This window comes from Orcinus orca, chromosome 15 (assembly GCF_937001465.1).
Source record: "Orcinus orca chromosome 15, mOrcOrc1.1, whole genome shotgun sequence".
NCBI classification, from domain to species: domain Eukaryota; kingdom Metazoa; phylum Chordata; class Mammalia; order Artiodactyla; family Delphinidae; genus Orcinus; species Orcinus orca.
In genome coordinates, this window is record NC_064573.1 from 83,305,264 (window position 1) to 83,328,273 (window position 23,010).

Consider the following 23,010-nt stretch of genomic DNA (forward strand, 5'->3'; position numbering starts at 1 on the left):
CCCAGATTTCCCAATTATTAACATTTTGCCACATATACTCCACTCACTCTTTCTGCATATCTATCCCCATTTTCATTAGGCTCCTTCCAGGCCTTCTGCGAGGAAGCCGTGGACATGTGTGTGTTGCCCCCTCATAACGACGCTATTTTATATAACCACCCTACAACCCTCAAAATGAGAAAAATCAACACAGATGCAACACTTGGTCCAATACAAACATGCCATCAAATTCCCCACAGTTTGCATTGTTTCCTTTCTGGTCCACTGCCCTGCCTGGGACTGTGCTTTGCATTCGGGACAGGCATCACGTTCTGCAGGATGACCCTCCCTTGGGGTCCATTCTGTGCTTCCTCTTGACCAGGCTCGGATCACACGTTGCTGGTGGGAACACCACGGAGTCAATTATCTGGTCCTCTCAGCACCTCCCACCAGGAGGCACGTAATATCGGCCTGGTCATGTTGGTGTCGTCCAGGTTTCTCCACCTTCATGTCACCATCTTGCTCTATTTAATTGATCAGTAGCTGGTGAGGAGGTGTTCCTAGGTTACTGGGGCCTTGTTCCTCAGCAGACCTCTGCCCACCAGCCTCAGCCTCCACGATGACTCTCTTGACCCCATCACCTCTGTTGCGGTTGCCAGGTGGTTACTCTGTTCCCATCCTTCCTTCTGTACTTACTAGTTACCGTCCTCCAGGAGGCCGTGCTTTCCCTGCCCTCTCAGTCACTCGCTCATTCATCCACGGACTTAGGCATTCCTATTTATTTAATGACTTGTAATCTGTTGCGATCCTTTTTATTATTTATTTAAAATTATTTATTTATTTTTGGCCACGCTGGGTCTTCGTTACTGTGCGCGGGCTTTCCTCTAGTTGCAGCGAGTGGGGGATGCTCTGCGTTGTGGTGCACGGGCTTCTCATTGCAGTGGCTTCTCGTTGCAGAGCACGGGCTCTAGGCGCGTGGGCTTCAGTGGTTGTGGCACGTGGGCTCAGTAGTTGTGGCGCACGGGCTTAGTGGCTCCGTGGCATGTGGGGTCTTCCCGGACCAGGGCTCGAACCCGTGTCCCCTGCATTGGCAGGTGGATGCTTAACTACTGCACCACCAGGGAAGTCCCAGTCCTTTTTACTTTGATGCCCAAATTGTCCCTGATTTGGCCACTGGGAGTCCCTTCGTGCGTGTTCCTCTGGCCTTTGGCACGTCTGCGGCATTCACTGAGCAACCCCTTACTTTCTGGCACCACAGGATGGCCCCTGCCTCTGTCTGGAGTCAGCCATTCCTTCAAGGACCGCTGGTTCCTTTTAGTAGAGGATGGAATTTAGAAACAAGGATCTGGGTGTTTGAGTTCCAATCATGTACTGGAGTGTCATTGCTTCTGGGCCCTTTCAGCAGTCAAAACATGGACACACACACACACACACACACACACACACACACACACACGTGCACAGAGCTGTATCCGCTTCTGCAGCTACCTGTGCACATTTATTATAAAACCGTTTGCTCAGACTCTAGCCTACGATTCTGGACGTCTCTTTTTCGGTGTTTTGCACTCTCTTCTGACAGCGAGAAATCTGGCCTCCCTCGTCCTCAGTGTGGTTCATGCACTGTGCGATTCGCTTGCTTATCCCACGTAACCAGCCTCCCAGACACCTCAGCCATCTCCTCCGCCCGCCACCTCCCTGGCCTCCCCTTCCGGCCACCCCGCGTCCCTGCCTTCGGGACCCAAGTGCCTCTGCTCTGCCTGAAGCTCCCCAACCTGTTCCCCATCCCCTCCGCCCCAGAGCTCAATTCTTGGATTGCCTCTCTCCTCTGTGCCCTTAGGGATCCCGTGTAACTTCATGGCTTTAAATACCATCCCTCGAATGTATACATCTGGCTTGGACCTCTCCCCTGAATACCAGACTTCTATTTAACTGGCTCCTCCATATCTTTGAAGTTTCTGGAAGACCTTTCCATGTGACACCTAAAACTGAACTGCCCATCTTCCCCCCCAGACCTGCCCGTCCAGGCTGGCCTGTCTCAGTAAGCACCAGCTCAGCTCTTCTCCGCCCAGCATCCAGAATGATCCCTGTAAAACGAGTCGGAGCGTCTCACCACCACATCCCCTGTCCCGCCTCAAAGCCCTCCTGTGGCTTCCTGTCTCACGGCGTCCCATCTTGTCACCCCCTGGCCATTCCTCTTCAGCCAGGCTGGCCTGCTCACTTCCCCTCGTCTTGCCTCTGCACGAGCTTTTCCTCGGGCTCAGGAGGCTCTTCCCCAGGATCCACGTGGCTCGCTCCCTCACCCCCTTCACTCCTCTAGGCCCAGATGTCCCCTTCTCAGGGAGGCCTTCCCTCCTCGCCTGATTTAAAAGCTCAACCCCCAGCCTCTTTGTCCCTGGCACCCCTCCCAGCTTTATTGTCTTTATCACCCTCATCTCCATTTGGCATATTATGAACTTTCCTAGTGTCTCTTGCTGCTAACTTGATACAAGCTTCCCTCCCCTCCCTTCCCTCCCAGGTCAGGGATTTTTGTCTGTTTTGTTCACTGCTGTATTCCTAGCACTGGGAACCAGTGCCTGGCAAATTGGCCAAAAACCTATTCAGTTCTATTTGTAGAATATTTGTAAATACAGTCAGTTCTCATCATTCGTAGTAGTTAACATTGTACAGTCTCCGTGAGAACTGAACCCTTGCTTCTAGGGGAAGCACAGGGTTATGTTCCTGTGAGTCTCTGGTCATAACGTTCTTGTCAGCCGATCACTACATAACCTTGTTTTATTTAAAGACCCCTTATTTAATATGTACTGTTGATTCATTAGCATTGAACTCACTGCCAACCGCACCATCACGCCTGTCTGAACAAAGCTTATGGGACACACGTAAGTGCATGTCACAGCCTTCATGTGCTCGGAAACACTAGACAGCTCTGAGGACCATCTTGAACAGTGAAATCACCAAAAAAAGCACAAAACTGTGAAAAACTTGGCGCTAAATAGATCACAAAAAGGACACTTGTTTATAGTATGAGCTGAAATAAGAAGGCAGAGGGGTCACCTTGTTTGACCTCAGCAGGAATATGCACATTGGGTGACTCAAAATTTTTGTCGCTCTGCATGTCCATAAATGAATAAATGCTTGAGTATTGATTTGGGGGTTATGAATGATTTCTGGGGTGAATTTGCAATTATGGAATCTGCAGATAATGAGGATGGACAGTGTTTAGTGTTTGTTGAATGAATGAATGAACTAACTCTGACAGAGTGCGAGCTGCCAGAGTTTTCAAAGTTCTAGACAGAGAAGTAACAGTTACCTTTATTCTTTGTAGGGAGAAGTCATAAAATGGTATGTGTTTTTGATATCCTTTTGGGGAGAGCAGATTGGCCACAAGGTTAAGAAGATATGTGACTGGTAAGAAAAAGAAACATTTTATTTCATTTATTTCTTTATCCTCAGTAACCTCTAGTTTTCTTAAAATATGTCTCTGAAGAGAAACACAATGGTTGCAAAGGCTGCTGAGTTTTGTTACATGATTTCTTTGCTGTAATACCATGTTTTAAAACATTTAATTTGTCATCTCTCTTGCCAGTGTAATACTTAAAATAATTTAAAAATAGACACCATGTTAAGAACATTCCCAGATTTGATTTTTTTCCCTTAGGAATGAAGGCTGGGGAAGGAATCCAGTTTTAATATTTGGTGCCTTTCTGTTGCTTTTAGCTACGCGTAGGCTTATCTGTCCTCATGGAGCGAACGGCTCATCCTTTCCCAGCCCTCTGCAGTTACCTTCTTTGCAGCCTGGGGAAGGGGGCCTGGCAGGTGGTGGAGAGTGTGGGCTCGGGGAGGCCTGCCTGCCAGACGAGATGGTACAAGTAAAAGGCTCCCGTACCGCGTAAGCCTCCGGTAAACGTGGAGCAGTATCACAGCAAGAATCGGTCTGTGGCTTAGTCTTGTCACCAGTGGGAAAACACGCAAAACCACATGAAAACTCAAAAGAATGGCCTTTTGTTTTCTTATACTCGGGGAGCTTTTAGCTGGCCTTGCTTCTTGCTGGGGTAAGTAAGGGTGGGGTTCGGTTATTTCCTTCGGATTCAGTGTTCACCAGCGTTTGATACTCAGTCACTGGTGTTATGGAAAGTAACTTTAGGTGATACGTGGACTAGCCTATTCTTACTTAATAGGTATATATTTATTTTTTATGTAGATTAGAAAAGCTGTAGCCAGCACACAAACCCGTGACTTCACAGATATCATTGCTTAGGGTAAGGCTGGAGTAAGAATTTAATTTTAGTAGCCAGAGCTTAAAGAGGAACATAAAGCATGGCATTAAAACACTAAGGCAGCATGGGAGCCGTAGCAGCTGAGGGGGTGTGGCTGCAGCTGGGGGGGCGTGGCTCTGCCTCCCCTGCGTCCTGGTGTCACACGTGGCCCCAGAGGACGTTTACTGAAGCCCATGTCAGAGGCGATTGCTAGGCATCCAGAGCTTTCTCCTCCTCCGATTTTCTCTTTTTTGTGAAAGGTAATTATTGTTGTATGTTCTTTGTCTTTGATTTATATTTTACACTTGTTTAATGATTTCCAGCTCAAGGGTGGTGGTGAATTTTAGAAAGTTGGAATTGGGAATGAGCTTTTGGGAATCATCGAGGGTAGGAATGGAATGTGGAGCCACGACAGAGTTCACTAAATCTGTGGAATTCCGTAGAAAATTTGTTGAGCGTCCGTGTGCAAGGCCTTACCGTGGCTGGGTGCCTGTGTCTGCACCTTTTTGTCCCAGAGGGTTGCTTGTATTCTGGTTTGGGAGGAAATGCGCCCAGGCGGTAGACTGAATTTAGCTCTAGTTTTTGACCTAGCTTCTTGCAGTTCTGACAGCCGTGGCACTGTGTTGAATCCTGTCTTCTAGTTACCATTGCCACGTTTACCCCTACCCGAATACCGCCGAGGAGCGGAGAGAGATTCAGGAGGGCCTGAACACCCGGATTCAAGATCTGTATACTGTGAGTGAACCAGAAACTTGCCTCCTTATCCGAGGGTTTGCAAAACATTTACAAATCCATTTACTTTCTTTTTTAATGTGGAAAATTTTGGTTGTGGACAAATCAAGGTGTTTTAGGGAGTTTGGAATGGCACCTCCCTCCTCTTCGTGGGAGTTTTATTTTAGCTGTTAGAAACCTAGATGGTTTCTACATGATGGGGCTTTAAAGAATAGTCTGGTCATCTTTGATCTGTCAGAGTGTAATTCTTTTTTTTTTTTTTTGCGGTACGCGGGCCTCTCACTGTTGTGGCCTCTCCTGTTGCGGAGCACAGGCTCCGGACGCGCAGGCTCAGTGGCCATGGCTCACGGGTCCAGCCGCTCCGCGGCATGTGGGATCTTCCCGGACCGGGGCACGAACCCGCGTCCCCTGCATCGGCAGGCGGACTCCCAGCCACTGCGCCACCAGGGAAGCCCCGGAGTGTAATTCTTGATCAGAGAGGACAAGCGAGCCCCATTTACAGTGCTGGCTGTAATTTTACCTGCACTATTTCAATTCCCATTTCTGCTTAGGTCAGCGAGGGCTCTTGGTAACAAGAAGCGGACTCTGACCCACTTGAGTGAAAGGGGATTTCTTGGCAGGATGGGATGGGATGGGAGTTGGTGGCTCACGGGTTTTGACAGGGAGCTGGGCCGAGGCTGAGAGTGGGTAAGAACCAGGCCCCCAGCTCTCTGGACCCAGCTGGGCCATCATGCCGCCACAGGGACCACGACTTCTAACCATTTCCTGTGCCCTGGGGTCCCTTCTGGAAAGGCAGCTCCAGGGCCTGGAGGAGAAGGACTGAACTTGCTTAACTGTCCCCAGAGAGTCAGGTGCCTGGAATTCGCCCCCCCACCCATCACTGAGGAGAAAGTCCCTCAGAGGAGGTCAGGTGCCCAGTGGACACTCTGCTGAAAGTCCATGTTTGTCCTCACCCAGGTGCTTCACAAAACCGAGGATTACTTAAGGCAAGTGCTCTGTAAAGCCGCCGAGTCAGTCTACAGCCGCGTCATCCAGGTGAAGAAGATGAAAGCCATTTACCACATGCTGAACATGTGCAGCTTCGACGTGACCAACAAGTGCCTCATCGCCGAGGTCTGGTGTCCCGAGGCCGACCTGCATGAGCTGCGCCTTGCTCTGGAGGAGGGCTCGGTGAGGCGGCCCTTCCCTGCCTGCCAGCCCTTCCCCACGGGAAATAAGATAGAGGAGGAGAGGACACCGTGTCGACTCTTTTGAACTGAAATTATGGAGAGTCGGTCCCTCGAGGCTCTGTGTGCACGTGCATTTTTTTAAAATTGATGTATGGTTGATTTACAGTTGTTTCAGGTGTGCAGCAAAGCGATTTGCACAGGCATTTTTAGTTTGCTCTTTAGAGTAAGGAATTCAGTCTCATGGTTTAAAAGTCAAAAAAATAAAAATAAAAAATATAAAAGACCCAGTGAAGTGGCTTCCTCCTATCCAGAGCCTCATATGTCCAGTTCCTCTGCTCAAGGACAACCCTTGTTTTACTTCTCTTAACGTCTTTGAGTTTCTTAATCATAGATAAGCAGATAGGAATATATAAAGGGAGAGAATTCCCTTCCTTCACAAAAGATTGTGTGCTATTCATACTGTTCTTTTCTCATAAGAAAACTTCCCTGTTTTTTTAATAGCTATTTAATATCCTGCTGAATGGATGTACCGTGGCTTATTGAACCAGTTCCCTGGTCATTTAGGTGGTTTCTAACTTTATGAATACCAGTGCAGTGACTAGCACTTGACCTTTGACGGTTCAGACACGCACAAACCTACCTCCGGGTAAATTCCCAGCATGGAATTGCTGGATCAGTTTTGGCAAATATTGCCAGTTGTTGCATTTCTCTTATTTTGAGTGAGGTTGGATATCCTTTTGTATGTTTAAGAAGAGCCTTTGAACTTTCACGTTTTTGGTGAATGCTGTGTTCATATGCTTTGCCCGTTTTCTACTGGGTTGTTGGTCTTTTTCTTATTAATTTCCTTGGCTCGTTGTCTGTGGTACGAGAACAGATATTCTCCCCAATTTGTCCCTTGTCTTTTGGTGTTTCTGTTTGTTTGCTTTGGTCGTGCAGAAGTTTTTTGTTAAATATAGTTGAACCCATCCACCTCTGCTCTTTCAGCCTCTGAACTTTGAATAATAGCTTCTTTCCACTCCTGGGCTATGGGGTCAGTCTCCCACGTTCCTGTGAGGGTTTTTTCTGTATCAAAACTTAGTTCTTGGAGAGATAAATTAGGAGGTTAGGACTGACATATACACACTACTATATATAAAATAGACAACAAACAAGGACCTACTGTATAGCACAGGGAACTCTACTTAATACTATGTAATAACCTATATGGGAAAAGAATCTGAAAAAAGTAGATGTATGTGTATAATTGAATCACTTTGCTGTACACCTGAAACTAACACAACATTGTAAATCAACTTTACTCCAATAGAAGATAAAAAAACAAACAAAAAAATCTTAGTTCTTTACTGGAAATAGCAGGTTTAGAAACTTCAAGTGGCAGTTAAGGAAACAAGTTTTCATAGGAGATTTTGGTTAATCACTGTCTCATTACATAATTCTGTTACGGCACAAACGTAAAACACGCAGTGCTGAGAAGAAGGAAATACATAAATTAGTTATTTTGGAGTACGGGACATCTACTTTATTTATATATCTTAAAGCTCTAGATGATTCTTATTTATTGAGGTAACATCGGTTTTGAGGGACATGATAATACTCTTGTTGTGTGTGTGAGTATATATAAGTAGTCCCAGGATCACCAACATACAACTGGAATTTACTGGTTTAGCTCTTAAAAATGTTCAAGAGGAATGTAGAGACAGCTACAGTATTACCTCATAAAACTGAAAAACAGGCAAGAATAAACCAAAATGTCAGTACGGCAAAATTTTGTTTTTTTCTTGGCATACCTGTCCCTGCCTGCTTCCCACCACTCAGCCTTGCTAGGTTCTTCCTTCTCCAAGACCACGTCCCCCAGGAGCCTTCCTCAGTCCCTCCTGTCACTTCTGCTGTACTTGAACCTCCAGCGGGGTGGTTCCCCACGTGCTCAGGGCCTTTCCATGACAGCCAATGAAGATTTGTTGAAAGAGCTCTTGGGTGGTAATTTTTTCTTTCTCTGTCTCTTTTTTTTCATGTGAAAGAGACAGAGCGGTGCTTCGATCCCCTCATTCATGAACACAATCCCAACAAAAGAAACACCCCCGACTCTCATCCGCACCAACAAATTCACCGAGGGGTTTCAGAACATCGTGGATGCCTACGGGGTTGGGAGCTACCGAGAAGTGAACCCAGGTTGGAAGCCTGAATTTGCCAGTCTTTGTGTCTTATACATTTTATACATCACTGCTGCTTTTTTTCCCTATAAGAATATAATAGATATTTGGAAAAATAGGCCCACTGTTACTGTTTTGTTATCTTATTTAGTATAAAGTGTTAATTTTAACCTGTCGGTTCTCTCCTGAGAATTTGGGAGAAAGTCAAGATCATTATACAGTATGTGGTCATGTTTGAGTTAACCAGAATTTTCTGCCTTTGCTGCGAATCAGAAATCGCTTGCTTTTCCTGCAGCTCTCTTTACCATCATCACTTTCCCCTTTTTATTTGCCGTGATGTTTGGAGACCTTGGACATGGCTTTGTGATGTTCTTATTTGCCCTCCTGTTGGTGTTAAATGAAGATCATCCCAGACTAAGTCAGTCACAAGAGGTAAAAACATAAACACTCGGGCTCATTATATCTGTTTGGGCAGCATTAGTAGTGATTCTCTTCTGTTTAACTATAAAAAGAGACGTTTAAAGATGTTCAGGGGCTTCCCTGGTGGCGCAGTGGTTGGGGGTCCGCCTGCCGATGCAGGGGACGCGAGTTCGTGCCCCGGTCCGGGAAGATCCCACATACCATGGAGCGGCGGGGCCCGTGAGCCATGGCCGCTGAGCCTGCGCGTCCGGAGCCTGTGCTCCACAACGAGAGAGGCCACAACAGTGAGAGGCCCGCGTACCGCAAAAAAAAAAAACTGTTCAGTTTTGGGTGATAACCGTAACCCACCTGAGACATGGTTGCGGGGGCGGGTGGGCCTTCACCCCTGTGTGATGGGGGCGTCTGTGCCGTGAGCTTGCTTTTGAGCAGCCCTGAGAGGAGCGGTAAAGAAAGTGCCCAAACCCGGTCGGTCACGCCGGCTCGTTCTCCCGGTGGCCCCACTTCGCTCCCCACAGATCGTGCGGATGTTTTTCAACGGCCGCTACATCCTTCTGCTGATGGGGCTGTTCTCAGTGTACACGGGCCTCATCTACAACGACTGCTTCTCCAAGTCGCTCAACCTCTTCGGCTCCGGGTGGAACGTGTCTGCCATGTACAGCTCCGGTCACAGCCCAGCGGAGCAGAGGAAGATGATGCTCTGGAAGTGAGTGTCCTGCTGCCAGTGTCTCAGGTGGAGGGGAGTTTCTCCGAGTCTCCTTCCCCCTCCGCAGGAGGCCCTCACCCTGCTTTTTGTTACAGTGACAGCGTCATCAGGCACAACAGGGTTTTGCAGTTGGATCCCAGTGTTCCTGGAGTGTTCCGAGGCCCTTATCCTCTTGGCATCGATCCCGTGAGTGTCCCCCCCCCCCATTATCTCGGGTTCCTTGGTGCTGCCACCTAATTTTTTAATTAAAATTTAAAAAAATTTTTGGCCATGCCGTGCGGCTTGTGGGATCTTAGTTCCCTGACCAGGGATGGAACCTGCGCCCTCAGCAGTGGAAGCACGGAGTCCTAACCACTGGACCTCCAGGGAATTCCCAGTGCCACCTCGCTTTAACTGTCACAGAGGTTTCTCAGACTGTTCAGCACGGTTCAGGTGGTCGTACGCGAGGGAGTGGTACTCTGGGGGTTTCTGCCTGGATGCCAGAGGCTCACTGTGTGATCTGAGTCAGGCTGCTGTACAGAAGAAGCTGACGGTCAGTGCCCGAATACAAGACCACAGGGAGATGGGGCTACGGTCTGTCCTACTTCCTGACCTGTTTTACTCTAGTGAGAAGTGGCACTTCCGGAGCCATGTAATGTGCACTGTTTCTTCGATTTCTTCTTTGTACAAGTGAATTGTTTTTTTACCCTTTGATGTAGAAAGAAATAGTATGGAATTTTAGAGTGGAAAGGGAGCTTAGGCTTGTCATGGTGCTTATTGAGGTGGTTGTTTGAAAGGGAAAAAGTGTGGGGAGAAGGAAAGTGAAGCCGTGGCTCCAGGGCCGGGGCTGCCCCTGTCCTGCCCCCAACACGGCTCAGCAGGCTGCTGCTTATGAGGCCCAGGCAGCATTTCCCTAGACCCAGGGGTCTTTATGGGGAATCTCAGCCTTAAAAGAAAAGCTTAGAAACTACCTCGAAATTGGTTTGGAGTGATGCGATACAGTAGTGAAAAAAACTCTGTGACAGAAGTCTAGCATTCCCTAATCTGAGCTCTCCAAGGTAGTTCTCTCCTGAATGTGCATTCTCATCTCTAAACATAATTGGTATAATTTAATGTTGTCAGTATAATTGGAAACTTGAAAAAACCTGACAACAGTCTCCTTAAGGAACAGCACTTTTCTCCTAAGGCAGTTGAAGGAAGTTAAAGTTTTCTTTTTTGGTTTTGTTTTGTCTTTAGATTTGGAACTTGGCCACAAATCGTCTCACTTTTCTGAACTCTTTCAAAATGAAAATGTCTGTGATTTTAGGAATTATTCACATGACTTTTGGAGTCATTCTGGGAATATTTAACCACTTGTAAGTACAGATTATTTTTTAACCGGTATTTATAAGCCAAGTTTTTGTTATTTCTTAAACTTTGCTTCTTGATGGTAGACTACATGGATCTTAAAGGCAGCCAGCATAGTGGTTTGTTGTATTAATATGATTCTGTTTTTTATTTATTTTTAAACATTTTTGGCTGCGTTGGGTCTTTGCTGCTGTATGCGGGCTCTCTCTAGTTGCGGCGAGCGGGGGCTACTCTTCGTTGCGGTGTGCTGGCTTCTCATTGTGGTGGCTTCTCTCGTTGCGCAGCGTGGGCTCTAGGCGATGCGGGCTTCAGTAGTTGCAGCACGCGGGCTTAGTGGTTGTGGCTTGTGGGCCCGAGAGCACGTGGGCTTCAGTAGTTGTGGCACATGGGCTTAGTAGTTGTGACTAGGGCTCTAGAGCACAGGCTCAGTAGTTGTGGTGCACGGGTTTAGTTGCTCTGTGGCATGTGAGATCTTCCCGGACCAGGGCTTGAAGCCGTGTCCCCTGCATTGGCAGGCGGATTCTTAACCACTGAGCCACCAGAGAAGTCCTATGATTCTGTTTTTTGTTTTTTGTTTTAATTTACTTTATTTATTTATTTTTGACTGCATTGGGTCTTTGTTGCTGCATGCGGGCTTTCTCTAGTTGTGGCGAGTGGGGGCTACTCTTCGTTGTGGTGCGCGGGCTTCTCATTGTGGTGGCTTCTCTTGTTGCAGAGCACAGGCTCTAGGCACGTGGGCTTCAGTAGTTGTGGTATGTAGGCTCAGTAGTTGTGGCTTGTGGGCTCTAGAGCACAGGCTCAGTAGTTGTGGTGCATGGGCTTAGCTGCTCCATGGCCTGTGGGATCCTCCCAGACAAGGGTTTGAACCCGTGTCCCCTGAATTGGCAGGCAGATTCTTAACCACTGCGCCACCAGGGGGCCCCAGTTCTGTTTTGATGATAAGGTTTTTGGCAGCTTCATTGATTCAGCAAATATTTGTTGAGCACATAGAAGGTGCCTGGCACTATTCTAGGCACCAGGGATTGAACAGTGAGGAGGACAGAAAAAAGTTTTTGCCCTTATGGAGTTTACTTTCAAGTGAGGGAGACATGCAACATGTACATTCATATTTATTTCCAGAGGTGATTTTTGTCATATCTTTTTTTCATTTTCTAAATTAGAAAACTTTTGTTTGTTTCTTAGAGCTGGTATATTAGGGGAAAGAAATTATGTCTTTTTTCTCTAGCTGGATCTGACAGTGAAACACTAGTCATCTCTACTGTCTTCACATTTCTTTTCTTCGTGGTTACATCTGAATTGTAAGACAGATGACGTTATGCTGAGATAGACTTTGTCACAGAGAATTTAAGATTAATTTACGCTTTCCTTTTTCTCTTAGTCCAATGTTGTTCATGGGTTGATCGATTCCTTTTTTTTTTTTTTCCCTAGACATTTCAGGAAGAAGTTCAACATTTACCTGGTTTCCATCCCGGAACTTCTCTTCATGCTCTGCATCTTTGGCTACCTTGTCTTTATGATTTTCTATAAGTGGCTGGTTTATTCAGCAGAAACCTCCAGAGTCGCTCCTAGCATTCTGATTGAATTTATTAATATGTTTTTATTCCCGGCTAGTGACACAGGTGGTCTTTACCCAGGGCAGGTAAGCAGTTGTGTCTTCCACTGTGAAGAACTCAAAGGAAGTCCTCCTGATAGCCTTTTTGTTTTCATCAGTAGAATGATTAAAGGTGCTTTCCACAGGCCTCCCGGGCACAGAGGGGCTTTCTGCTCCTCTGTGTGTTATCACAAGAGGGTTCCATCCTGCTCTGAGAGCTGTCTCGGGAGCCCTGGTCAGATTGTGTATTCCAAACTCGCTGCCCCTCAGTAGCCGTGAAAACTGGTGGGAAGAGAGTGTATTACTGGAGGGTTTCTGAGGGCTGTCCCTCCATCCATTTTTCCAGTTTCTTTAAAATCAACCTCTGACTAAGCCAGGTCCTCAGAGAACTGGCACTTGGACCACGGCACGCTGGCCCTCTCCAAAAATGGCTTTTCTATAACTGTGCATTTGTGTGATGCCATGCACGTCAGCTGTGAGTTTAGGAAACGAAAGGAAAAGACACCCTGGCAAATGTAATTTAGCTTGCGTTTACTTTATGTTCCTTGTTAATAAGGAGACATTTTACTTGGTTTCCACTAGTTTAAGTGCACCAGTGACATTGTTAGCACATCTTCACGTTTTCACCGGCTTCCTCCCCTTTTGCACCAACAGGAGCACGTCCAGAGGCTGCTTCTGGTCATCACAGCGTTGTCTGTCCCTGTGCTCTTCTTGGGAAAGCCACTCTTCTTGTTGTGGCTTCACCGTGGGCGCAGTTGCTTTGGGGTCAGCAGGGTAAGTGTGGGTTTGGCTGCATGTTTGTAAATGGTGAGCAAAGTCTGTTTTTAGTTGTGAAAGGTTTTGTAAAGAAAACGCCTTCCATGGGGTCCCAGACTCTGATTTAAAAGCCAAAGCTTCCTTTATCGAGAACCTTCGTGTTGCCTGTTCTGCAGAAGCGTGGTGCAAAGAGCCTGCTGTGTCTGGGCACGGGAGACAGGTCCTCTGGTAATGAACCACAAACCTATCAGTAGATGGCACTGAAGCCCTCAGTACTGCTTGTCATAAAGCATTTTTGTTCCTTATTCTTGCCTCTTGATTTTTCAAGGTTTTTTTGTTTAATTTAAATAACGTAACTAAAGGAAATGTGGAAAATATAGAAAATGCCTACTATTTCTCCTACTCAGTTATAACCAGTGTTAACCATTTGTTGAGTTTCTTTCCAGACTGTTTTCTTGTGTGTCTAGTTTCTCATTTTATTTTATTTTTTATAAATTGCGATAAAATATACATGACACAAATTTTCCATCTTAACCGTTTTTAGGTGCACATTCAGTGGCACTACGTGCGTTCACATTGTGCAGCCACCCCCACCATCCGTCTCCAGAACTTTTTCGTCTTCCTGAGCTGAGACTCTTTACTCATTAATATTAACTCCCCATTTCCCCTCGACCCAGCCCCTGGCACCCACCCTTCTACTTTCTGTCTCTCTGAAGTTGACTACTTTAGGTACCTTATATAAGTGGAATCATATAATGTTTCTGCTTTTATGACTGGCTGATTTCACTTAACCTAATGTCCTCAAGATTCCTCCATGTTGTAGCTTGTGTCAGAATTTCCTTCCTTTTTAAGGCTGAGTAATATTCCATTATATGGATAGACCACATTTTGCTTATCAGTTCATCCATGAATGGGCACTTGGGTTGTTTTCACCTTTCAGCTACTGTGAATAATGCTCCTAAGAACATAGGTGTATAAATATCTCTTGGAGTCCTTGCTTTCAGTTCTTTTGGGTATATACCTAGAAATGGTAATTCTTTGTTTAATTTTTTGGGAACCACCAAACGTTCCACAGTGGCTGCGCCATTTTATGTTCCCACCAGCAATGCACAAGAGTTCCAGTTCCTCCATACCCTAATCAACACTTATTTATTTTCTTTTTTTTGGTTTGTTTACAATAGCCATCCTAGTGGGTATGATATGCTTATTTTCTTTCAAAGGACTTTTTTTTTTATTCCTAAAGAGCTGAATTTTTAAAAGAATCGAAGGGGTGCTAACTTTGATTTTGTCACAACCTTGTGATTTTTTTTTTTTTTTTTTTTTTTTGCGGTACGCGGGCCTCTCACTGCTGTGGCCTCTCCCGTTGCGGAGCACAGGCTCCGGACGCGCAGGCTCAGCGGCCATGGCTCACGGGCCCAGCCGCTCCGCGGCATGTGGGATCCTCCCGGACCGGGGCGCGAACCCGCATCCCCTGCATCGGCAGGCGGACTCCCAACCACTGTGCCACCAGGGAAGCCCCACAACCTTGTGATTTTAAAGGCACTGACTCTGTATTCTTTGGGTTGTCTTTTTAGAGTGGTTACACACTTGTAAGGAAAGATAGCGAGGAAGAAGTTTCTTTGCTGGGAAGCCAAGACATAGAAGAGGGAAACTACCAAATGGAAGGTGGTTGTAGAGAAGTGACGTGTGAAGAGGTAAGCTTTTCAGTTACTGTTGGTGATGTTAGGTAAGGAGCCAGGCTTGCACAGAGATGATTGTCATTATGAGAGTGATAAGAATCATCTTAGAAAACAAAATTCAAAGCAAAACAACCGTTCCTCCAAGCTTTCCACATGCTGTTCTGGTCATACAATTGTCATCATAATATAATGTTTCTGGGTTAACATTTTGTGAGTTTCAGTCTTACAGTGGGATTTATAGTGTTAACATTACAAGTTGTGATGCTGAGTGACTTAAGGTGCCATGAACATTGCTTTGAGAAGACTCTCGTCTTCATTAGAACTTGCCCATAGTTGTAAGAAAGAGACCCTATTCACACTGGCTTCAAGGGGAATCTGCTGGCCCACATCAGGACGGGGCAGAGTGGGCCTCAGGAGGGTGGGGCTTTGGATCTCCAATCCCAGCAAGTCTGAGTTAGTTTTTCTTTGCAAGTTTGCCTCATATTCTGAAGCCAGTTGGCCCCTTGGTGTTGGAACCGTGGCCACAGTGAGCACTGGGCTTATTTTCTTCAATCAGAGAAAAGTGCACTTCCCTGCTTGTTACCATGAGGAAAAATCCCAGGGAAGTGCTGTGATTGGCCTGGCCGGGGTCACTTGCCATCCCTAGACCAGCGACTGCTGCAGTCGTCTGCATGGGCTGCCACAACCACACACTCGGGGGCTTTGGCTACAGAAATGTATTTCCCACGGTTCTGGAGGCTGGAAGTCCAAGGTCAAGATGTTGGCCAGGTTGGTTTCTCCTGGGGCCTCTCTCCCAAGCTTGTGGACAGCCACTTTATCGCTGTGTCCCCACATGGCCTTTTCACTGTGCGTGCCTCTTTGGTGTCTCTTCCTCTTCTTATAAGGACACCAGTCCTATTGGGTCAGGCCCCACCCTTATGACTTCATTTAACCTTACTTACCTCCTTAAAGGCCCCATATCCAAACACAGTCACATTGGGGATTAGGGCTTCAACAGACAAATTTTGGGGGGAACACAATTCAGCCCATAACAACTGTGCGATACAGGGTTAGATGGCAGAAGAAACAGTTCCTCCCAGAGAAGGGAAGCACAGTCCTGGCAGACAGAACAGAGCACGTCTGTTACTGTGGTCTGCTTTATTTTCTTGGAAACTTTTTTGGCTGTCCGATGAGGACGAAACAGAATTTCTTAGTCAACCTTTTGTAATTATTATGTAATTTAGTGTTTTAATTTGGGACAATTAATAATTACGTTTTTAAGATCATAAAGAAACAAAAAGCGGAGCTGGAAAAGAATGTGGGAGCCATCTTGCCCAGTGTTCTGCAGCCTTTTCACTATCAGGGACTCTTTTATAATCTCCCCTTGTCAGACTTGTATTAAGATGCTCTTATCTATTAAACACACACACGTGTTCACAGTCTCCTAATCTTGTGGTTGGTAGATGTCTGTTTCTCATTACACGTTTTGTAATTACTAAGAGTACCTCAAGAACCTCGTTGGGCTGCCTGAGGGCCGTGGGCATTGTGCCATCACAGTTCTGGTCCAGCCACCCTCGCCTTATGTGCAGGACCGCGGCCTGGGGACAAGGGGGCGGGAGCTCTGTGGGTCGGGGAGCTGGTTAGTGGCGGAGTTGTGAGCAGAGCTCTGTTCCTCACACGCCAGCACATCCTCACCAGTATTCCAGAAGCCAGTCCTTTCACTGTAATCCTGAAAGTGGAGCAGACTTGTAGCTTGTGGAAGTAAGCATGTCACGGGTGGAGTCTAACACATGTTGTGTCATCTCTCTCAGTTTAATTTTGGAGAAATATTAATGACCCAAGTAATTCATTCCATCGAGTACTGTCTGGGATGCATCTCCAACACCGCTTCGTACCTGAGGCTCTGGGCACTCAGTTTGGCTCACGCACGTAAGTTTTGCTTAGACCTGTAGCTCCCGAACTCTGTGTCGAGACACCCCGCAGCACCTCAGTTAAGTCATGGGGGCACCATGGGACATTGAAAAATTTTGATGGAAAGGGCACTATTTTTCAGATACTATGTGAACAGGGACTGTTAAGTTGTTTGGACTTGACTACTTACTGCACTGGTCTCCTGGGTATTTCTTTTGGCCTCAGGGTGCTGTGAAAAAAATCACTGGGACACACGAGGGCTTCAAGGACCGAGAAGGCTTGGGAACGTCTGGCGTAGGCATTTCGCTCCCTCTGCTCTGACCATTATTGTTTTTGTTATTACTATTATTGTATTCAGTGCTGCCTTACCAAGTGTGAATGTCTAGTTATGTCAAGCAAGTTCTAAAACAATGCTGATTAATAGTTTTGATGCGTGGATTTCAGTTACCTGCGTTTAGTTAAGTCTCAGCAGTCCCCCGAGAACATGGTTGAAATTTCAGTTACTACAGTAAAAATTGTGTGTATGGGTGCAAAGTGCAGGCTTCACTGCTGGCCCTTCAGCCCGCAAGCCACTATGTAAATAGCACAGACGCGCATCACGATCAGAGACCAGCTGCATCACTTCTCTCGGAGTCTGTTGTGGTTGGACCCTGTGCACCTGCTGCTCAGTTCATGCGCAGATAGCAAGGCGCATGGTGGTGCTGGCTCCTTGTGGGCCGGTGGTAAACCCACATGGCATTTAAAAGCGGATTGCTGAACCGAGGGAATTGGCCAACAGAGATGAAAAAGTGCAGCAGAGGAACAAACAGTGATATGCTGGAAGTGAAATGCAGATGGAATGTAACTGGAGTTTAGGGAGAAAGAGCTGACACGGGAGTGGTGACACTGGTGCCGTTCAAGAGGCGAAATCTACAGCCAGAGGAACTTGGTGATGTACAGAAAGAAGATGCAGGTGTCCCAGAAGTGGTGCCACAGGAACTCTAGGAGGTATTTCAGGACATTGAAGGTGCAAAGCATACTGTGTTAGAAGCTGATCCAAACTCAGAAAAGAGTCGGACAGCCAGTAGGATGCCAAGCATTAGAGAAGATGCTCACTCCGTGTCAAGGTGCCCAGCCAAGCCCAAGTCACATGAGAAGAAGGCTGTTCAAAGCATCCTTGATAAGTTCTCACCAAAACCCCCCAGCAATTGAATGCTCAATGTTTCTAATGTTTTAAGAATAGATTTACTCTTGTTTTTCATTTCTCTGTGCATTTATAACCAACAGTAAGAGAGTTTTTAATGTTTTGACAAAAATTTTGAAAGGTCCTAGAACAATTGTAATTTTTCCCGTTGACCATTAAGGATGCTTTGGACGGTCATTGCTCTGCTCCTGCATTACTGTGCAAAGACTGTACTTGGGAAAACTACCAGATGATAGAGGTTTTTGTTGTTGTTGTTACATTGATATTTTTGTAAGCATAGCCTCAAGTCTAGAACTTGCTGGCGGGAGGGGGTCCATCATCTTCATATTACAGAGGAGGAGACTGAAGCCCAGTGAGGGTTGGTGCTGGCGCAGGGTCACCCACCTGGTCAGTCAGTAGCCGAGTCAGGACTGATGCCCAGCTTCCCGCTGCCTGGCCCAGTGCTGCGTTGGGACAGAGCCAGCCGGACCCCTGTTTGGGTCAGGATCTCTCATTGGCAGGCAGGCAGGGCTCTGATTTCTCTGGAATGTCAAGTCTTCCTCCGTGTTTGAGATGATCAAGTTGCTGGTTAACTTTTACGTGGGAAGCTGATTACGTTTGTCTTATATGGGTGTGTATTTATTTTAGGGATAACAATTCAAAATTGTTTCAGAAGGAAACCCAGTCTAACTAGCTAATTGAAGTGACTCACTGAAGGTGAACAGAAGTTAACTTTGCAAAATGCTTGCCTTGCAGAGCTATCTGACGTGCTGTGGGCCATGCTGATGCGGGTCGGCCTCCGCGTAGACACGACCTACGGGGTCTTGCTGCTTCTCCCAGTCATCGCTCTCTTTGCGGTTTTGACCATTTTCATCCTTTTGATCATGGAAGGGCTTTCTGCATTTCTTCACGCCATCCGCCTCCACTGGTGAGTTTGGAATTTAGCTTTGGAACTGTTACTTAACAAAAATCTAACACCCTACTCCCCCAGTACGTACATATATGTGTAACAGTTCCAGTGATATGTATACGTATACATATATTATTTAGGCTACTTCTCCCCTTCCCGGGATTGGGATATGTATTCTGATCCCCTGAGTTAAAATTGTATTTTGTTTCTGAGCTTTTGTCGCCGACACATAAAAGCAAGTTTACGCTTGCTGAATAATTTTGTGTATTTCACACTTTCAGTTCACTTTGGGTCTGACAGGTTGCTTTATCTTATTGTAAACCATATTTCTTAATGTTTTACAGTGTATATCAGATTACTTGTCTGTGTATCCAGTTACTGGGGAGAGAGAGGTTCCTAATACTCATGTGTATATCCATAGGGTGGGAGGTGACGTGAGGTGTCAGCGTTTTCTTCATGAGAAAGCCAGCAAAGGGCCGGTGTGTGTGTGTGTATTTTATCTAAGCAAAAGTATTTGTGCCAAGAGCATGTATGGAATGAAGCAACTTCAGAAGCACAGGAACTTTTTTCTTTTTTAACTTATAAATGTTGTTTTAAGGAATGTAGCAAGTGTTATTCAGAATCTTTCATTAATACATGGTTTTGTTTTGTTTTGTTTTGTTTTTTTAGGGTAGAATTTCAGAACAAATTCTACGTTGGTGCAGGCACCAAATTTGTTCCTTTCTCACTCAGATTACTTTCTTCGAAGTTTAGTGACGACATGGCATGATCATATTGCCGTATCCAACAAGCTTTCAGATTTAAGGAGAATTATCATGTTGTAGAATTTCCTTATGTTAAATTGACGATAGGAAAAATTCCATCTTCATTAACTGCCTTATGAGATAGCCAAATGATTCTGTAAGATATACCTCTTCCTCATATGTTAAATAATTTTGTAAAGTTTCTCAATTTAAGATATATAAATTTCTTTCAGTTTTTATGATGAGCAAATATAAGTTAATGCCAAAAGTTATGTTAAAGTTATTTTTAAAAATATAGTCTTGGGGGAGAGAAGCCAATTTTGAATGGCTAATTGAAAATGGTCTTAAATACTTGATTCCTTTTCAACTTATTTAAAAAAAAAAAACCTAGAGTTATTCTGTCACCTGAAGTTGTCAGATAATATTTTCCAACAGCTGAAGTTAAGTAGTTTTTAAAAAAATTTAATGATGGTTAATCAAAAGATTCACATTTATTTTGCTTGGTTAAAAGTATGCAAACTTTTTTTATCGTATGCTATCTAGAATTACAAGTAGAATTGTTTCTACAATTTTGTCTTGTTATAATAATTGGAGAAAATGGGATAAAATAACATACAGCAAATGGTTATCCCACTTGTATATTTTTTTAAAGACTCTTGTTATCCTTACATAAAACCAATTATGATAATTGTATGTTTGGGAAGATAAACTGTGTACTGAGCCTTAAAATCCAGTGTGACTGTAGACGATGTAATATGGATATGATTCGAACGTAGTGACCAGCTTGGCTGATGTCCCTGAACCAAAAGGGGTTTATACTGAGTGAAGGAAAGGTAAAAAGTAGGATTTTGTATATTTTTATAATAAAATATAAATTAAGGTATTTTACCATGAAGAGGTTGCACCTATCCTTGAGAACAGTATAATTATAATGATTCAGTTTCAGACTAATTCGAAATAAATGTCTAATAAAGGCATTTAGAGTTAAACTTTTAAAAACTATTTAGATCAGTTGAAAACCAATTCTTACTAAGCCATTAATGTATATAATCTTCAGATTAAATTCATCTTTTCACTTGACATTTGAGTCAGTCCTGTTGAACATTTTGATCTGTCCTGTATTCTTGTAAATTATGTTCGTTTTTCATATTTTACTGTAACTGAATTTAGATAATTATTTTCAAAAAGAAACCTGCAGTATTTTCGCTTTCTTAACATTTTGAGTAACTCACATGAAGAGGCCCGCTTATCTCCTTCACCTTGGCTGGTGGTAGAGAGTTTGGTGTTTTCATTACAAGTTAAGATCATGGTAGCCCTGAATTTAAGCGTATCTTTTCAGGTAATTTCAAGGCCTATTTGCTGAGAGGCATGAATTGAACATCATGACATAACTGTGACTCTGACATTAGACCTTTTTTTTTTTTTTTTTTTTTTTTTTTTGCAGTACGCGGGCCTCTCACTATTGTGGCCTCTCCCGTTGCGGAGCACAGGCTCCGGACGCGCAGGCTCAGCGGCCATGGCTCACGGGCCCAGCCGCTCCGCGGCATGTGGGATCCTCCCGGACCGGGACACGAACCCGTGTCCCCTGCATCGGCAGGTGGATTCTCAACCACTGCGCCTGACCAGGGAAGCCCTGAACCTTTTAAATTGTAGTAAAGATTCCATGCTACTCCTCTCATATGAGATGCTGTCCCTCATAATATCAAACATAAAATGATGCTGATGAAACTCTTAAAAATGATACTGCTGGGCTTCCCTGGTGGCGCAGTGGTTGAGAGTCCGCCTGCCGATGCAGGGGACGCGGGTTCGTGTCCCGGTCCGGGAGGATCCCACATGCCGCGGAGCGGCTGGGCCCGTGAGCCATGGCCGCTGAGCCTGCGCGTCCGGAGCCTGTGCCCCGCAATGGGAGAGGCCACAACAGTGAGAGGCCCGCGTACCGCAAAAAAAAAAATGATACTGCTGTCAACGTTAAGTTTCTTCAGAAAGGCACTTGGACACTTCTTTTGGGTGAATATGAAATCTGAATAATGCCTTCCAGGTTTCAAATGTGTCCCTCACAAGTTCTTATTTTTATTATTTTACTCCAAGATGGTAACTAATTCATCCTTAGGAAACCCACCATTTTAACTGACTAGTAAACTGACTAGTTAACCGACTAGTAAACAAGAGACGTACAGCATCTGCTAGAATTCTTTTCTGTCCCCATTGGCAGTTGTCACGGGGGCCACTTTTTAATTCCAGTGAACGCCTCTATCAGGGCATAGAACAGAGGGTGAAGAGTCACTTTTCAACTGAAACCTATGTAGTACTGTAGAACATAATGGTATAAAAGACGGATTGTCAGTCCTAATTTTTGTGAAAGAACTCTCTAGAATTACAGTTTGATGGTGTCTTTTAGGCACCAAGGTAAATTTTCTTTCTTAATATAAAGCTGCTGGTTCCAGTGTCATGTTACCAGAGCAGTTGCTCTGTTTTGTTTGTTAAGCTGTTTGGTAGAACTATTATGTGTACAGTTTCTAAGACATAACTTCATGCCCTTGATAGCAAGCATCCAGGGGAAGAATGCTCAGTTGTCTGGATGATGCTAAGTTAACCTGTTTATTTTCCTAACGCGAAAAGTCACGACTGCCACGTCTTCCGGTTTTCATTCAGGTGTGCATCCTAAAATAGAAATCCAAGGGATTTCTTCAGAAAAATAGAGTTTGCTTTCGGCCTGCAAGGGTGAAGGAGGTCCTCGTGGTGATTGATTGTGCTGAGTTAAGGAGTGCAAAGGGGGTTTGATGGGGGTCACGCTGAGCCCGTGGCCTGGCAGCTTATTGCGGCTAGGACGTTGAGGGGACTCACCTTTCACTGAGTGCCACTCTGTCCTTATTTCTGGAATGGGTATTTTATAACAACATTCTGATCTGAATTTTCATTCTGCAGCAGTTTAATAAGGCGTAGACTATAGGATAGGTAACTCTTATGTTTACGAATTAAAAATTCAGACACTTTAGGGCCTGATTCATTTTGGAAAACAGAAATAAAAATAACTTCAACTGTTCTGCAGTCTGCATTTAAAAACAACTTTATTAAAAATTTAAAAGCCAGGTTTGCTTGCATGCCATCTGGTATATCTCCAGCAAGGTTATTAAGAAATCTTATTCAAGATGATGAAAATAAGACAGGTCCGAGTAGTAATTTTCCAACAGCCAGGCCAATGATGCTGAACTTTGGTTTAGAATTTTAAGAAATACTTAGAACATTCTACCTGTTCCTTGATGGGAAAATCCAATAAGAAGGCTAGGTTCTTAGGGTCAGCCCAATAATCTCTAGGGGCTCAGTGAGGGAAAACGACTGAACAAGTTAAAGAACCACAGATGTATGAAGGGACACATTTGCATCTTCCTATCAGTATTGAACTTCCCTTTATTAATGAAAAATAAATTTATCTCTATTTTTGAAACGTGGGTGTTTTGCTTTATTATGCTTTGGATTGGCTACAGAGCTGAAGAGCTCGGCTTCTCCTACTCTGTAGCCAGTGTCCCTTCTTGGGGCTCCGCCTTCC

The 23,010-nt window shown here is 45.1% G+C and overlaps 1 protein-coding gene across 4 annotated transcripts in view; it reads left to right on the forward strand.

Moving 5' to 3' along the window:
- The window catches only part of ATP6V0A2 (ATPase H+ transporting V0 subunit a2), a 38,659-nt gene extending 15,751 nt beyond the window's left edge, over positions 1 to 22,908 (forward strand). For 2 of the 4 annotated variants that reach the window (XM_049698612.1, XM_049698613.1), the window contains 14 exons: positions 3,302 to 3,384; positions 4,874 to 4,967; positions 5,922 to 6,134; positions 8,152 to 8,302; positions 8,579 to 8,715; positions 9,219 to 9,406; positions 9,502 to 9,592; positions 10,622 to 10,740; positions 12,161 to 12,371; positions 12,978 to 13,097; positions 14,654 to 14,773; positions 16,549 to 16,666; positions 18,567 to 18,738; positions 20,908 to 22,908. In XM_049698612.1, the coding sequence (XP_049554569.1) occupies positions 3,302 to 3,384; positions 4,874 to 4,967; positions 5,922 to 6,134; positions 8,152 to 8,302; positions 8,579 to 8,715; positions 9,219 to 9,406; positions 9,502 to 9,592; positions 10,622 to 10,740; positions 12,161 to 12,371; positions 12,978 to 13,097; positions 14,654 to 14,773; positions 16,549 to 16,666; positions 18,567 to 18,738; positions 20,908 to 21,085 (1,995 nt within the window). In that variant the 3' untranslated portion in view covers positions 21,086 to 22,908. Of the gene's footprint in view, positions 1 to 3,301; positions 3,385 to 4,873; positions 4,968 to 5,921; positions 6,135 to 8,151; positions 8,303 to 8,578; positions 8,716 to 9,218; positions 9,407 to 9,501; positions 9,593 to 10,621; positions 10,741 to 12,160; positions 12,372 to 12,977; positions 13,098 to 14,653; positions 14,774 to 16,548; positions 16,667 to 18,566; positions 18,739 to 19,389; positions 20,544 to 20,907 lie in introns of those variants that run through there. The other 2 variants (XM_004276658.3, XM_033440743.2) reach the window with 2 other exon arrangements.
- Positions 22,909 to 23,010: the final 102 nt, after the last annotated feature.